This window comes from Varroa destructor, unplaced genomic scaffold, assembly GCF_002443255.2.
Source record: "Varroa destructor unplaced genomic scaffold, Vdes_3.0 BEIS01000002.1, whole genome shotgun sequence".
Lineage (NCBI taxonomy): Eukaryota > Metazoa > Arthropoda > Arachnida > Mesostigmata > Varroidae > Varroa > Varroa destructor.
In genome coordinates, this window is record NW_019211455.1 from 26006160 (window position 1) to 26023032 (window position 16873).

General features: G+C 40.4%; 2 protein-coding genes across 8 annotated transcripts in view; one reads left to right on the forward strand and one right to left on the reverse strand.

Moving 5' to 3' along the window:
* Positions 1-13733, reverse strand: part of LOC111243870 (uncharacterized) — a 174051-nt gene extending 160318 nt beyond the window's left edge. Inside the window, exons 1-2 of one of the 2 annotated variants that reach the window (XM_022790103.2) lie at positions 3199-3346; positions 1115-2586 (exon numbers count right to left, since the gene is read on the reverse strand). In XM_022790103.2, the coding sequence (XP_022645838.1) occupies positions 1115-1295 (181 nt within the window). In that variant the 5' untranslated portion in view covers positions 1296-2586; positions 3199-3346. Of the gene's footprint in view, positions 1-1114; positions 2587-3198; positions 3347-13207 lie in introns of those variants that run through there. The other variant, XM_022790105.2, reaches the window with a different exon arrangement.
* Positions 9202-16873, forward strand: part of cora (erythrocyte membrane protein band 4.1 like coracle) — a 65915-nt gene continuing 58243 nt past the window's right edge. For 3 of the 6 annotated variants that reach the window (XM_086980007.1, XM_086980008.1, XM_086980009.1), the window contains exon 1: positions 16836-16873. This exon is cut by the window's right edge and continues 2232 nt beyond it. The gene's annotated coding sequence lies outside the window, so the exon portion shown is untranslated. Of the gene's footprint in view, positions 9514-11263; positions 11529-16827 lie in introns of those variants that run through there. The other 3 variants (XM_086980005.1, XM_086980006.1, XM_022790097.2) reach the window with 3 other exon arrangements.

Sequence of the window (16873 nt, forward strand, 5' to 3'; positions counted from 1 at the left end):
AATACGACAGGTACAACTGTGGGGGGTTGTTCTATTCAAATGCTGCAGTTAGAAGAACCCCATATAATATGTCTCTGTCCTGTCAAGTTGTCCCAAATTACCGGTATACTGAGGGAAGCAAAAGAAGTAAAAAGCTTGTAAAGCAATGCTGTGAAGACCAAGAACGAAATCTAGCAACCTATTTCGGGCATAACGGGTACTAGTTGTCAGGATATAGATTACCTGTTGTTGAAGCCGAGATGACTCCAGAGATGGAGAACGAAACTACATAGGCCATAGCAGATATCAATGCAGACTATGCTTCTATTTATGCGTGTACTTTCATAAAGCTATCAAGATTAGGGCTAGTGTTATAGTACCCCTATAATCACAGGTCCATTAATCCAGCCGATAGTAACGACAGCACTAAGGATAAATAGTTCACGACGTACGATTGCAAATTTCATGTTGAGATATAAGACTCTGCATTTCAGGTCCTAAGGTGTTCAAGGGGTCTTATGGCAAACGCCTAACTTTGTGCCACATTGTGCCATAAAAAGGAAATGCAATTCGAAAGCGGTACAAAGTATTGAAATTACTGATATAATTGAAGTATGGTATTGTAGGCCGGTTCTACTGTCAATTCAATAGGGTTGACTGCAAAAACAGGCTCAGAACCTGTATGTGTATAAAATAGACCAATTGAAATGGGACAACAATCTCGGTCGAGCAAATATTTAGTCGATGCTAAATAGGTTCGTGAGATAATGTCGGTAACCTTTTTATCACAAAAATACAATTTCCATTGTAATTTTGAATCTCTTTAATGAAATTTCAAGTTATGTTTTAGATTTTATACAAGAATAAGGTCGTCCAAACTCCTACGAAAAAAAGGTAGATCAATAAATGCTTCAACGTAAATCGTTAGAACTTCTCTAAGGTTCACACTGTGAACATTTTCTTCTGGTCGCCATCATCATCAATCTGTCGAAATATGCCTAAAGTTGGCCTTTTTTTTTTGGGAACTTAGCATCTAAGTATACCCGTAGCTTCAGAGCTGTGACTCATCGACAACTTTCTATGCCATGTCCTTCAAAAAGAGCTCGTATGAAAATCAGCGAATCCATAAACTCACGTGTAAATGTCTCCTCTCCTCGAGTACGGGGCTCCTCCTCCTCCTTGTCGCGTCCGAGCAATGGATGACAGGTCGCCATGGCGTGTTGCCACACGAAAGCAACCGCTACGATGGCGAACAGCAGCTGTGGTGACGACGACGTATCCATCGAGTTCTCGCGGCAGAACACCTTCACGTTCATACACGTCGCGAACGGCACTCACACGACGACATTAGCACGATATCATTGGCTAGCTCTTGAGTTACGTTTAAATAGGCCATTTTGACGAATTTAGTTCCCAAACGGCTTGGTCACAAATTTTCTGTGATTGATTCGCTTGTTGATCGAGGTATGTGAGCTTCGTCATATACAACGGCTGTTCCCAAATGGAGCGTTGAAATTCGGGACCGGGCAAAGACATGCATCTGTGCCGGCATCAAGCTTGACCAGGACGTAATGTTGCCAAAAATAATAACGAACGATTATCCTACTTCAGTAATGTCGCCGTTGCGTCTTTTTAGTTCAATGAATTAGATTAGCCCAGCTCCAAATATTTTTCATCACTTGACGGCTGCCGACGTTTAACCTGGCATACTCGCCAAGCAATTATATTGGCTTTGTTGTCTAGTAAGTTAAATTGTGCAACTATAATCATCGCCGTTGATTAGAGTCAAAGTTCCGATTCTGCCAGCCGTCTGCACTAAACTTGATTGCGATAGGCGGGGACCACCGGAATCTAAACGTGACGCTGTCGCACTGTTGACAATAATTTCCCAGCAAAGTAACGGTCGTCAAAAGAAAAAGCAGAAATGCTCAAAACGTGACGATAGTCCATAATTTACCTGCTAAGCACTAATTCGGCAAATGCTTCAAGGAAAAGACGGAAAGGGAGACAGCAGGTCTTCAAATCAGCCCGGTTAAAGGGGTTGTTAGCGTCCTCTATCGCTAAATGGAAATCGGATAGGCACCAAAGTACTGCTACCAGAAAACCACCGTTTCGATGTGGCAAGGCACGAACAGGCCGAATCAGGCGACACTCGTGATGCGTTCGTCGTCCGTGGCACAACGTCGCAAGGCCTTACTGCATCTGCTCGGTCTGTTTGGTGTTTCAAAGAAAGGGGAAACTTGCGGCGCCGCTGTCACACCACCATCCGTGACCAACACACGGTCTGGCACTGGCGTCGGCGTCGAACAATTACTTCCACCCTCACCCATTCGGAGAGGGATGAACTCGAGTCTGATGATTATCTCAGCGTTTGTCGAACAACAGTAGGATAATATGGTAAAGACGCAGTTACGTGATTGTGGGACAACGGCTGAGACGACAAGCGACGATCGACGGAACAAACTTATTAATTCCTCGCTGACGCGTATTCGCTTGTGGGTGGACGAGTCTGGATGTATGGTGCTACGGTCATCCGTTTTTTTGCGTTTGTCTGTTTGCCGTGGTGTGAACAGCTGTTCGATGCTGCTGACGTAACAGATTTGACGTCTGAAATGAGAACCGTGCTCGATCAGTTCACGATGATCCAGCATAGAGCAGGATTCTTAAGCACACCTATATGTATACATGTATTCTTTTACTGAGAAATATGTGCTTTATTTTCCCGATCGGCGGAATTTGACCGGATGTAGCTGGGCAGCAACATATACAAGTTATAATTCATCACACAACAAAGTTGTTCATACAAAAAGGGTAGCGAGTGTCAGATCTAGAAAGTTACACACATAAGCTGAACTAAAAATAGTAATGTTAAGTCGCTATGGCCAGTTGCACAAGCTAAGGCCTAGTAGTTTGTGTATGACCTTGATTTTTAAAATGATTCAGAAAACAAAATGGCGACACTTCGCGACCATAAAGTTTTACGAATAAACTCACTGGCAAAATTTAGATTTGTTTCTGTATTCAGAGGAAATTCATAGAAATATTCTTTTTGCGCCTTGAAGGTACTGTCGAACTTGCCCTTCCCAGCACTTCGAACCTTCCCAGCAAACTGCGTTTGTACATTTGTATTTTTGACCTAATCAACCATGCTAAATCTTAAGAGCTACTAATTATACAATTTTATAGAGACTTACCCTAAAATTAAATAATACTACTTACCACTAATGACTAACTACAAGAACTTAGTTTTCTTCAAATGCAGGATACGTAGGAGGAGGAGGAGGAGGAGGGACTGAAGCCGCACGTAGTAACAATAGCAGTCAACTTTCCCGACTAAAAGGCTCTATCCGTTTCGGATCGTATCGGTGAAGGTTTGCAGTAACTACTTGCATCGGCTAAAAATGGCCTATCCGCATCATTGTCTGCCTGTAAGAGCGGCGAAACAACGCTGGGCAGCAAAGAATCCAGATTTTTCCCCTAACACCTTACCGCATCTGAATATTTTTCAGTTACTAGCACCTTGCCGACCTCTTCAGCAGGCAGGTATTATCAGTCAAATGGATTTAATCGACTCGTTTACATGACACATGTTGGTACATTACCAACTGGTACCAAACCCTTCAATACAATAACATGAATAAACATTTCGTAGACATTTGTACCGACATCTCGTATCGTACCTAAACCGTTAACAGAGCTTTGCCTACATTCTCAGGGCCATTGAGGGCTTCCGTTGGTCTTCGCGCTTTTGAATAACGTTCGATTATCAAAAGTCCTTACAGATGTTGTTGTTGTTGTCATTTTCGCTATAGTATAGCAAAATTGCTTCACAGCAAAATGAAGCTTAAGACCTGGAAGATCGAAAAGGCATACTTCGATGCGCGTTTCCTACATAGAAAAAAAAAAAAAAACAAGTTATGAAACTAGATATATTGCAATGGTTCGCACGAAACAGTAATTGGGCTAGACATGTTAACGACGGTACGGAGCAAGTGCATCATCAGCCCTCGACGGGAGATTTAGCCGTCCAACAATTGTACAAAAATGAAGGGAAGTGAAACAAACAGCATCCGGATGGAAAAGAGTAATGCGAAGCAAAGTTACCAGCTATTGACTGAAGGTGGCGGTGCTTAGAACCTAAGCCCGCACAATATTGCCTAGTCGAGCAGATGTAATGGAAACCAAATAGACTGATTATGTTTATCTCGGAAAGTTGTCTAGCTTCAACAAAATAATTAACATAAACAGCCAAACGGAATAGATAATGTGAAAACAAATATTATATGAAAAAAAAAAAAAAAAAACGATGTGATTTATGGGTAGCCATGATATTAATTGGAGCTGTATGAATCTGAAATTTCGCCTAAAAGGAATCGATTTCGTCTTCGCAAGCGTATTGTAGCGTCTTCAGAGAAAGAAGAACTAGGTAATGAAATAGCTTGCTACGGTATAGCCCAAACGACTTCGGTCCGGCCAACGGACCGATTGGCAACAGGTATGTCAATCGTCCTTTGTGCTATGGCTTCACTCGATAGAGAGTTCCACTTCATAAAATTCTGATAACGTTATACATTATTAGTACACGGTGTCTATGGACTAGTAGGCATTGTGTGCTGTTTTATTAAATGCGCAACAAGGGTAATGTCTGTATTTCACTCATACGGAGCCCTACGTGCGCCTATTGTCCCTGTGTAAAATGTATACATGTGTTTCTATCATACATATAAGGCACAAAAGCTGGTCTGATTCGCATTCAACTGTAGGAATCAATTAGCTGATAGGGCTTAACATGTAGCCTCACAAATAGGTCTGGACGATAGGTAGCGGAAACGTTACTTCTAAAACGGCTGAGACTGAAGGCATGAAGCCTTATCTGGTTTGTTTTCTATTTAAAAACGAGAAGAAAACAAAGAGTCAGTTAGATTCTTGTAACTCTTGCGTCCATCAAGGCCTTGATGTAGAATCGTTCGATGGTTGGAAGTTTCGATTCGTGTGTACTTAGAAGAACGGCAACGACAACGAAGGATTCGCTAATTACTCAGTGAATGCGCTTACCTTGAACGCATGAAACCATCTTCATGATAAGCAAGAAAACAACTCTGTCAACGTATTGCCGTTGTTTTACTTGGAGACATACTTGCTCAATGACAGTAGTATCAGAATGTGTGCGTCAATATTTAATCTGAAAGGCCTGCAGAACTTACGCCAGTGCTACGGTCGATCGATGTTTCCAGCTATCTTATCTCCAGTACTTGCACGGTTCTTTACTTTGGGTAATACTTAGCGTGCCATATCGTCTGATTTCGCCTTCTCACACGTTCTTTCAGATGCTTAGAGCTTTCCGTCAGGTCCGATAATCTCGACACCTGCTTCGATCATCACTCAGTGCTTTTCCGATCAACTGACATTTGACACTGAACTGTCAAACGGGGAGAACATCAATATTGAATGTTTGTTTGCCTACGCAGATGTCTACTGAAAAAAAAAAAAAACTCACAATTTCTGATCTTGTATCGATCTTCAGATCGAATCATTTTGAAAGCTAGGCTTTGCATGGCATTTCGAAATATTTAACAAAACTAGTTTTGCTCGTGATGTCTATACCCGAGCTGACAAGCGAAAAAAAAAAAAAAGGAATAACGAAGTCAGGAGAACTGTCCTATAATTTTCATTTTTTTGGCAGGCGAACCTGAAGAACGTGCACATCAGTCTCCCTCTGACCGATCTGACTGGAACATGTGTCGGCTCGTGCAACGGAAGTCTAACGCTCCTATCGAACCATCCTAAAAAGGAGATGAATTGTACAAGAAAGTATCAACTCAGTTTAGAGAATCGCCGGAAAGCAGTATTCAAAACGCTACCGATGCAAAGCTAACCGACATAAGATTACAAATTGTTGCAGCGCTGTTATTTCTGAGGCGATCAAGTGTCCTTTTTCAGGATACAGGTAGCTATCTAAATCACCGGTAACGTGTAATAAATTATTCACGCATAATTTGAGAGCTAATAAGGATATTCGCTATCCTTTGTTTATTTTTCAAAATATGAATTAACAAAAGCTTTTAAAAAAGATTCATGCAGAAATGGCCATTATAAGTAGTAGTAGTAGTAAATACGCGAGATCCAGCTCGCTCAACATTACCTTTATTCATTTTTGGCTTTGCTATTATCGAAAGGGGAAGCTCAATCAGAAACTGATGTGTTACCTCAGTTTCACGCGCGGCCTTCACAAATCACGTTCCTCAAGGCCAGATGACATCTTCGCATGTTAGCTCCACCCAAAACGTTAGCAACACAAACATAATACGTTCCATCCGTGACTACTAAGAGTAACTATGATAATAATAATAACAACAACGACGACGGGGATTATATAGATAGCGGGCGAAGCATGTAATCGGCCTGTCCGCCTATTTGTGCTTCTTCCGTTGCTTTAACCGCTTAGGGTCACACCCTGAAGAACAAAATTAGCATTTTTCCAGTTTGACTCAATAGAACCGCAACTGGCCAAGTAATAGTAACAGTGCAAAATTGCAGTTCCTGAAGACAATTGCCCCTGACTTTGCAACTATCATTCTCGATAAAGTCACCCGAATTGCAACTTGAAATCGAAACTTTTTGCCCGTTAGTTAAACAGTGATCAGTTATCACATCTGTTATAAATAATATCAGATTATGAATTTTTCACCCAGTCGTAACATATTTCCATCTAGCGGCAATTATAATGCTTAGTTTTTGAAGATCTAAATTGGCAGCAAGGAGAACCGCGCCTATAAGCAAATGCTTCCAGTATAAAGACGATCCCGTTTTTAGTTGGCACACAAAGCTTCAATGGTCTTTTTATAATAAGTGCAGAACTAGCGGGCAATGGAAGAAACAATATTGGAAACAATTTTTTGAAAAACCTAATACTCATTGATTGATTTTGTCTATCGTAGCAAAATGTTTATGCGAGTTAACCACTGCTAACTCATATGATAAAGTTACTTATGGGATCTTTATTCAGCTGGTGTTGGCAAGGCAGCTCATGCTACATTAAAAAACAAAATGTAAAACGACGATATTTACGGCTTTCCTCCATATTTATGGTGAGTGTATGTGCATGAGTCTTTTTAGGGCTGAACAAAAAGGTAAATTACTCCGTTCGGTTGTCCAGTACTGGCTAAGTGACTGCAAGTTTATGGTATCCAGCTGCGGTTCCTGAGTCTAAAAAACTTACCAAACGATACGATGTCATTGGAACTACGGAGTTATCGGGCGATTACTCCCATCAGAGCTACTCAGCTAGCAAACGCAAAGTTTTTAAGTTTAAGCCTGTACACCTTAGTATCGATTAATAGATGTAATTTTTATAATTAGCCCAATAACAAGCATTCAAATAAGGCCGTGCTCATAAATGCCTGTGGGTATAAGAATACAGTAGAAAAAAAGAAGTGTATATCTATAGGGAGATTTATGAATAATATAACATCTAATCATGAAACGGTGTTTCGATATTTTCGTTCGTTAAACAGAAAGTGACACATGGGTGTTACAACCCCACCCAAAGCTCCGGGTTGCATCCCGGTAAAGTCTGTCCTGACGCTTCCTATTTGTCCTGCTCCTTGAGAACGACCCACTAAGAATCTTTTCTATACTGGGAATAAAGCGTACAATTGTTGTACTATTTGTAGAATTTCCTTCGTCGAATCACAGAATACTGATATATTTTTATTGAATTTGTATTAGCTAGATTCACCGTACTAGACAATCCAGCACTTCGCATCGCAGCCAGTGTTGCGTTAATAAATAAACAAAACGCTCTGGGAGATTTTGTCTTCTGCGAAGTGATGGGCGGAACGCGTATACATTGTCAGAATCGTATCAACACCATCTTGACTAGTTGATACTAATGTCCAAAAGGCAACAAATAGAAAAAACGAAGGAGATGCTCCTCGAATAAGCGTCTGATAGCTAAGACAGCGTTCGACGATTGTGGGGCTTCTTCTCCGGATCGGATGACGGTGATGTCGCCGTTGTTGGTGGTGCCGACTATAGGACTGACCCCCCCCATCACTGAACTCACTCGACCTATCGAATCTTTCCACGCACAAATCTGCTATTGCTACTGTTGACAGTGATATTTTTAAGAGGCCTCTAGGCTCTAAGAAAGACTCAGTCTGACTGTGCGTCCTTCTTTGAGCAGTGTCCTTTGCCTCTTTTTTCCTGTAAGGACAGACCAGTCAGTAGGCACTAGCGAACATAACTAAGCAGCCACGTGTACAGCTTTTTTTTTTGTCCCACTTTGCCCTAGTTTACTAGGCCTCCTAGGCGTTTGGTTTTGCTGCATAGCTAAATAATGAAGCGGATTAAAAAAGAAGGATCAAAGCAAACTCAAAAGAGGCAAATCAGCGAGGGATACTGGAAGGAGGATGACAAAAGCGAGCATCATATCGGGGTTGGCCCCCAAGGAGTTGTGCCGTCCCTGAAACTAAAAATGTTTATATGCAGGGTGCAGGGAGACAAACCCGATCCTTCAGTAAAGGTAATAGCAAAAAAATATAACCTTTGAAGAATATTTAACGATCGAATTTCGCTAATGAAGGTGTACATTTTAAGCAGTTGGAAAACAAGCATTTGCTCAAACCTAACTTACAAATTTTATTGATAAAACTCCTTTTTATTTCTAAATACTATAGCTCGCTTTTTTTTTCCCTTTCCTAGTTTTTGTCTCTTAGCTTAATTGATATTTGTAAAATATTGTCTGACTACATTTAAGCTAGTCACGCTTCTTGGACCAAACACCTTTTACTTTATCTTTAAGGCTTTAGGATCAGATAAAACTAAGAGCTAGTTTTCTTGTCTAAATATTTGATATCTTCCGAGTTTTGAACGAATTTCAAATAACGACCCGCGCTTTTCTTTCACTTTTGTGGGGCAAACACGTTAAAGGCGTATGAACGAAATCTAACGATTTCATGCTTATTGCTAAACAAAATTATACAACACTGAATAATAAACATATTATCGTGTAATAAAATGTATAATAGTGCGTAACTGTCAATAACTTTGTCTAAAATACTTTACCGGTAACTGATATAAATCACTGTACTTAATTTATTTATGCAATGTGTTAAACGACGCAAGAGTCGGCGGGTCTCTCCCTCAAATCGGCTCGTTGATCCCTACGTTAGATATTACGCCGAGTGTCAATGTTTAGTTGGAAGGGTCTGTATAAATTGCAACGTCGTGAACGCTTTTAACACTGACGAGAGTAACGCTTGCGACGGATCGTCATTCTCACACAGTTGTTCCATTGCCAACCTGTCGTTTACCGTTTTGCCTACTTGTGGTACCAATGTGACGAGGGTGTGTTCGAAGAAGAGCGCAAATGTCGACAACTTGCTATGATTGTTTTGTCCCGTGTCGAGCGTGCGAACCAGTTATGGTGAGACTAGGAAGAAAACGCACACCCATTTGACGGTGTCACGCTGTTTACTGTCACATCTGTTGACATAGCTCTAAAAGTGACTCCTCAAATCATTCTTCTAAAAGGTGGGAATGTTATCCTACAATGGAAAAATTAAGCTTGCGACTGATACTGAACCGACCAACGAGCCAGAAATATCATTGCTATAGGTTTTCGTTGAGGCCGATGCAGGAATAGAACCTTCCGCCATGTGTAACAAATGTCCTGCTGCGATTCCTGGATAGCAGATAGCGCATGAATTGGAACAGCATCATTAACAGGATTCGCGCAGAGTTAGCCCTTATGCAGGACCTCAATTTCTTCTTAAATCCTTGCCATAGATTGATTAGATCGCATAATACATTACGCACATGCCTATACAGCAGTGAATTTAAAAAAATATTTTCCGATAAAAGTCGCATCCGACGTTATAATATAAATGTCTGTATGGTAAGCTGTAGAGCGATCACTCGATCAGAGAGGTTATCCATGTATGGGTATCTGGAATGCATCACTAGGGTGCTATAATCATATCTCAATTTGCCCCCAGGACTGTATTACATCAGGTGCCCGCACGTGACGGCACACGATAGATACGAGGGCTTCCTTGAGTGGAAGAAATTGAGCTGTTTTGCCCGATTCGAATAAAAATTTCGAAAAATGTTATTTGGACATCTGCCCCATCGTGTCAAGCAGACGATTTTTATGCCGAAGAAGCTGAAGTCTATGTACTCGGCAAAAAAAAAGAAGCAAGAAGCGCTTAATAAGTTCTATCTCGTTGGAGAAGCATGAAGTCTCAATTTATTCACAGCCTGTTTGTTTAGGCAGAGTTCTCAGCTGAATAACTCTAGAAACGTTTTAATGCGTGAAATTACCGTCTAAAGATACCACATAACTAGGCTAGAAAAATGGCTTTTATTGGTAATAGAAACATAACATCGACATGAACAAACGATCAACGTTGCATTTTACGTTGCACGACCCAAAACAAGATTCTATCAACTGTGAAAACGTCATAAACAACGCTAAGTTAATATAGAAAATCCAAGACCCAAACAAGCGCTGAAGTTTTCATCAAAAAGTTGCATCAAAAAAGCTAACGATGTTGGATCTCAATATCTCAATTTGGAACAGGCTTATTTCGTCTATTTTACAAGGATTTCAGATGCATTGCGCCCTTCAGTTTGAAGAACAAACCAGAATAGTTAAAAAAAACTTTTGAACGAAACTAGAAAAAAATAAGTGATTGGCAGTCATTAAGCATTAAGTAAATACCAGTTTGGCCACAGCTGGTTTTTCCGGTAGTATCACCTTTGAGTGAGAGTTAATAGACGGCCACAAAAGCTAAGTTGATTATTCCGGCTCAATATCGGGTCCTTCATTTTAACTGTATATAATTGATTACCAAATTGCTTTCCACCGATGAACTAAAAAAAAAAAAGATGGAAACGATCCTGCAGTACTAAAATTCCATAACGTTGTTTCGTCTGCCCTTCATTTTTCAGTTATCGAGTATATGCAACTGCGTTAGATCTAGCATTGTTAGATATAAAACAGAGAACAACTATAAAAAATATTTTTATTGGGAATAGTGAAACCTGGGAGCCTTTACCGTCGTCGCTGTACGTCCCGTTTCTCGATCTCTATAAAACGGCAACGGGTCTGTTTATGACCCAAAAACTTTCCTCTGGTTACCGAGAATAGGACCCAACTTTTAATTTCTGCGAAGGCTGTCGTCACATTGAAACAGTATACGATCGTTTGAAGAGGCCGTCTTTTAACGTTCCTTCATATGGCCGTTTGGTACATCATTATCATTTCTTTCTACTCTTTCAGGGTTGCGGCCTTTGCCCTTTTCGTCGTATAAAGGGCGACAAAATTAAGGGCTCGTAAATGCGATGACACCCGCGCCTTTGATTTCGAACGGACGAAAAAAGCAATTCGGCGGACTTCGCTTGATATTTAGCTAAGGCAAAACTTAGTCAGGCGATGTTACATGTCAAAGAACGAGTAGGCGATATCCGCGCTCACCTTCAGGGGTACGATAATGCGTGTGCTGTTCAATGAAAGGACGTGCGAAAATACTAAAAACGGAAATAAAGTAAGTTCAGTCTATTGTTGAGCATCAGCCGGAGTCGATATTTTATTTCGAAGCGCCTTATAATTATAAGTTACAGCCTTTTTGATCAGTCGCGGTGATTAATCAATTCAAAGATAAATCGATGCCATAAATAAATGGAGGCTCTGATAAAAAATGAAAACAATTTTTGCAGCGCAACAGAACGAAAAAAAGACCCTAGTCAGCACAATCAATTCAATGTACGCCTGAATCGGCTTTCGAATAAATGGTAGAGAAATTTGGAGTTTCGCCTTTGAGAGTCAGTTCTTGTCAAGTAGTGCCATGATAAGATACGGATTAAAGGGAAGAGTTAGTATTTACAATTTTCGGAGATAATTTCTATATACTGCTTCGTTCGATATCCACGAGATAATGATACACAAACTTCAAAATGCTGTTTTATGCTTTTTTGATTGCGCTGACGTAGAGACGTTACGTTCTTATTTACTACGAATCTTTGGACGAGCGTTTAAAACAAGTTATTATCAATCTATTTATTAAACAGGCTGCTCGAACGTGGTAATTAAAAAATCCCCAAATTCAGACGGACAAGCAAAAGTTCGAAGATCGTACTTAAATTACTAACCATAAACTATATTTACTTGAAAAACCAAGTGTACGACCAACTGGTTTGTTCGGAGTTATCAGAAAGCGTTTTTTGAAAAGTCCTTTCATATATAATAACCAACGACTGCGGGTGCGCACGTTGAACTTATATCTAAACATAATTAATTTACTCAAATTGTACGTAATGGACCCACTGCACAATGTTTATGCCAATTATTATAATAGCAAAAGCTGTGTGTCATCTAAGCGCGTAACAAAAACTTCTATATACATTTTTCAACAGTAAGTTGCACGAACTAAGCAGAGACGCCCACACAGCTGGTGTAGTCTTCTAGAAATGGCTGTAATATATCACCTTTGATAAACAAATCCAACTGGAAAGAAGCGATAATGCACTGTACTATGAAGAAAAAATAACAATAGGGTAATGTGGTCCGAGAATAATTCGTGCACAGTCTGACTCATACGTGTTGTTGATATGAGGCCGTATATGTACAGGGTATGAGTACGAACTAAGATAGTGGGGTATCCATATAATATACTAGCCGATTGGTTAGTTCTAGTTCGACGATAGTTATCTGATCCAGATCCACATTTTAAATCCTTATAAGGGCAGGCCGCCTGACAGATAAGGTGTTCGAGATTTGTGACTGATGCATTTTATTTAAATGGCATAAACCTGGCCACTCATACGGCAACAATATGAAGACACTGCTCGCCGCACGTAACTCGACGCTTTATGTCTGCGAAACGATAATGAAACATTTGAAAATTGGGTTGCACAGGCCACGCTAAGATACGAAAACGTAAATCTCTTACTAGGCATAAGTAGCCGTTGCAAAGAACCCACGTGATACCTGGTTCTGGTTATGCAAATGCAACAATGGGCACGGTATGAGACACGACCCAGCTACAGGGACGGAACTTCTTGAAATAGGCTATCGTACAGAAAACCTCAAGACACCTTAAAAATTATGTTTATTTTGAGAGCTTCGGCACACCGTGCACAAACCACCTTATTTACATAATAGGGGCCAGCTTGATACTCGCTCAGATATTGCCAGGTGAATCTATTTTTGTGATTATATACTTACGTTTAAAGCTTTCCTCTCCCAGGAATTTCGTTGATTTGTCCTTGCTACTGTGCTCGAAGCCGCTATTGAGCGCGGCCACGCACAGGAATTGTATGCAGTACTGTATATTTCGCCTCATTATCCTAAACACTCTGATGCTGAATGTATCCGGGACGCCATCGCTTCCGCCTCAAAAGTCACAGACACAGTTTTTTATAAGCGTTTTGTTCATTAAACGTCTAACGAGTCTCAACGTCCCTACGGTCACTTCAAGCCCGTACCTCTCTCACGAGACACCTGCCTCTTGTCACAATAGCGCTAACTTAACCGCTTCCATCTATATCTTCATCACCAAAGCGGTGTATTACAACACACTCGAACCCCACTCGTTGTTTTTCGTTGTCGCACTTGCTCGCTATAGAATAGCAAATCTTTTGGAGCGCATTATTAAAGTCAGTTTATTCATACTATAATCGGTTGGGTCGTGACAAGCCTCTTCAAACATCACATGATTGCTTTCTAAACAGCTGATCAACGGCTGCCTGCTGCTAACCGCTCTTGTTGTCGTAGACCTCATGCCTTCCCGAACTCTCGGATCCTTGGCCTTTTCTACTAGCTAGGTGGCGCCCCCTATAGAGACTTTCTGTAGGTTTCGAGTACAGCGGTTAGTTGTTTGTTTCCAATTGCGTTAATGGAATCTTTCACGTGACTTGAAGGCACGAGGCACGCCGAGTCTAGACTTCACATGTTAAGTATAAACTGGGCGTTTTGCAATAACATAGTGATTCTGACACCCAATTAAAAAAAACAATATTTTTTGTCGAGTATGGTAGCGAAACTGCACGTACAACTTTTACCCGGTAGAAACGGGTCTGTTATTTCTCTTCTGGATATTAAACTACCGACCCAAATAACACGGTTTAGCCTTCTTTGGGACATTCACGAATGGCGGACGCTGTTTCATCCCAGAAATGATGCTCTGATTTCCGTTATAACACAAAATTGTCTAAAAAGCGTGACTTTCATTTTTATGATTATTTGACTTTTAGAAAATAAACTCTGTGTCTATCCTTAAAAAGGACAGGAAAGAGTCGAGTACCTGGAAGGCATGTACCTACGCTGCATAACGCAGATATAGCGCCGCTTGCCAATACGCTTACTCCACGCGACGCTGATTCTCATTAGTTGGTATATATACCCGTCTCTTTCTTAGTTTTCACCCTACGCTTCAATTTGTTCTGTAGAATTCCCTGTTCTTCGATACAGATTCACGGATGCCCTAATTAAAGATTCTGGTAAATGAAATGGATCCAAATCTTCAGACCATCTGACGTGAGTTTGAACACGGTACCCATCAATCGATTGATGAGCTAATCCACCCCTGTAAACGTTTTCTTTGCAGCGCATTCAAGTCGAGAATGTTTTCCTTTTAATTTTCGTTAGATATGCTTTTGCATTAAGTTGTACGGCTAGTAACCGATTGTCGCAGTTTTTAGACGTAAGACGCTGAAAATGTTCCTGAGTATAGTGAAGACAACCATACTAAAAAATTCGACAGAAAACACAGTAGGAATGTCGGATTCAAGTGGCTGTCTTCATTGGCTCTGCGTAATTTTGAAACGTCTCAGATAGACGAGGCGATCTCTAACGGCTACGGATGCCCAGACGTTTGGCTATAGGTACGTACTAGCCTATAGCTTTATTTTTATCAATATAAACAAAAGCAGATCTAAACCTGTGTGAGATCAAGCCTAAGTTCAGTACAGGTGTTCCGTTACCTATTGCGCCGCTTCAGTCGACCCGTTGCTTGTATTATAGCTATCTAGGTGGAAATGGGGTTCATGCCATCACGAGGAGCAGGCTTTAAATGGGATATTAGTTCCGAAATATTTTAGCCATAGAAAACGAACTACTTCGGAGTATTCCTTCTTCTATTACCCAGATTCAATCCTCTGCTCTATTATCTGAATCATTTTGTTATCCCTTCGCGGGTACGCGATTATATTGTTTCATTTGTAATTCACTTACCGTAATACTGCTAGTTAATTACTTAGTTAAACAGATTTAAACAGTTTATTACTGTCGTATGGTCGTGACGCTATTCCAAAGCAGTTGTCCCGTTCTCGCTTCTTCCACCCTTTTCCCCCTACTACAGCTAATCTATAAGTCTGCCACTATTGGTCTGTTAAGATTATTCCGTTGGGTCGTCGTGGTTATTCCAATATTTCAGAGTCCAAACTGGAAAATACATGTGTATCTTATGCGGACTGACTAATTTAGTATTTATAACGATGGTGACAAATGAAAAAGCAGGAGAAACCCTGCCAAAATCAATGATAAAGTCTTACCAGAGTGATTGTTCTGATTTTATTTGTTCTAGCGGTTGACTCTTAACAAGCAGGATATGGCATGGTCCTGGCTCATGCCAAAGGGAGCCCGGTAGTCTACGCCAACAGTATCTATATGTATATTCAGATAACTATACACGTCCTCGTGATGATAAAATCGCAATGTGTTTGACTACGAAGCCTAGAGACACGTCGTAGTTTAGCTTCGGAACTGAGAGTAGACAGACTTCGTTTCGCGCTGAGACTTCGCCGTCGGAAGCAGTCTGTAACACCTATTTCAGACTTAAAACCTAAAACATTCCGTAAGATCACACGAACAAAAAACGCTTTAAATTAATATACGTTTTTCTTTTTCCAGTACCCTTTGTCAGGAGGGGTTCAGCGCTTTAAGACCCTAAGCTTGCAAAAATGGATTACCCCTCGTGAGACAATACCTATTATTCTACGTTGCAATGGCTTGCGTATACGCGACGATAGTACGCCTGAAGTTGCAGCGAACTGCACAGAATTAAGATGACCGCTTTATTTTAACCCACAACATGTGATGAGTGCTGCCCCATTGACTGATATTGATTTATTTAGCTACACGTATTTCATAACACTAAATTCTTGCGCATGATGTTTTTTTAGTTGCAAGCTAACGAACCAAACAACTATCTTATCAAAAAGAAAACAACAGTGTTTTGTTTCCAGCAGTAAACAAATAGTTAGAGGATCAGCTTGGGGCAAATGCTGCACGAACATGAACCTAAACCATTACGAAGTCAATGGTGCAATGAAGAAGAGTAGTTATAATTCTATACTTGTTGTAAGTATTATGATGTGATGTTTCTTCCTCGCTTTTATGGCAGAGGGCTAGCTTGCGATCGTAACGCTTTCCATATAATTACAACAAAAGGAAGACATCGTATGATAATTAAAACACACTATGCGACCGAGTGTTTAACTAAAAAAAAAAAGAGGTCTGGGATGTTTTCCTTGTCCTTACTGTTGTAGTTGGCGAACAGCTAGCATTTTTGAGGCCCTTATATGATATATTGGAATTAATTAAATTGCAGTCTGTAGCTATGTTAATTTAATACAAAGACGGAACGTTTTGCTACGATTGCTTAAAATATTTTCTCAATACTAGATACACTCGCTCTATGCAAGAGAGTATATTTAGTTTTTATTTTGTACCACCAGCGTCTGTTTTCGGCCTTGGACAAGCGAAAATATCACACGTTACGATAGTTTTAAACCATAACTTTGGCGATGGTAATCTAAATTGCTATCGAAGACTATTTACCGATAGGAAAATCATAGCTTTCCAGAAAAGATGCTTACCGACGACTACTTT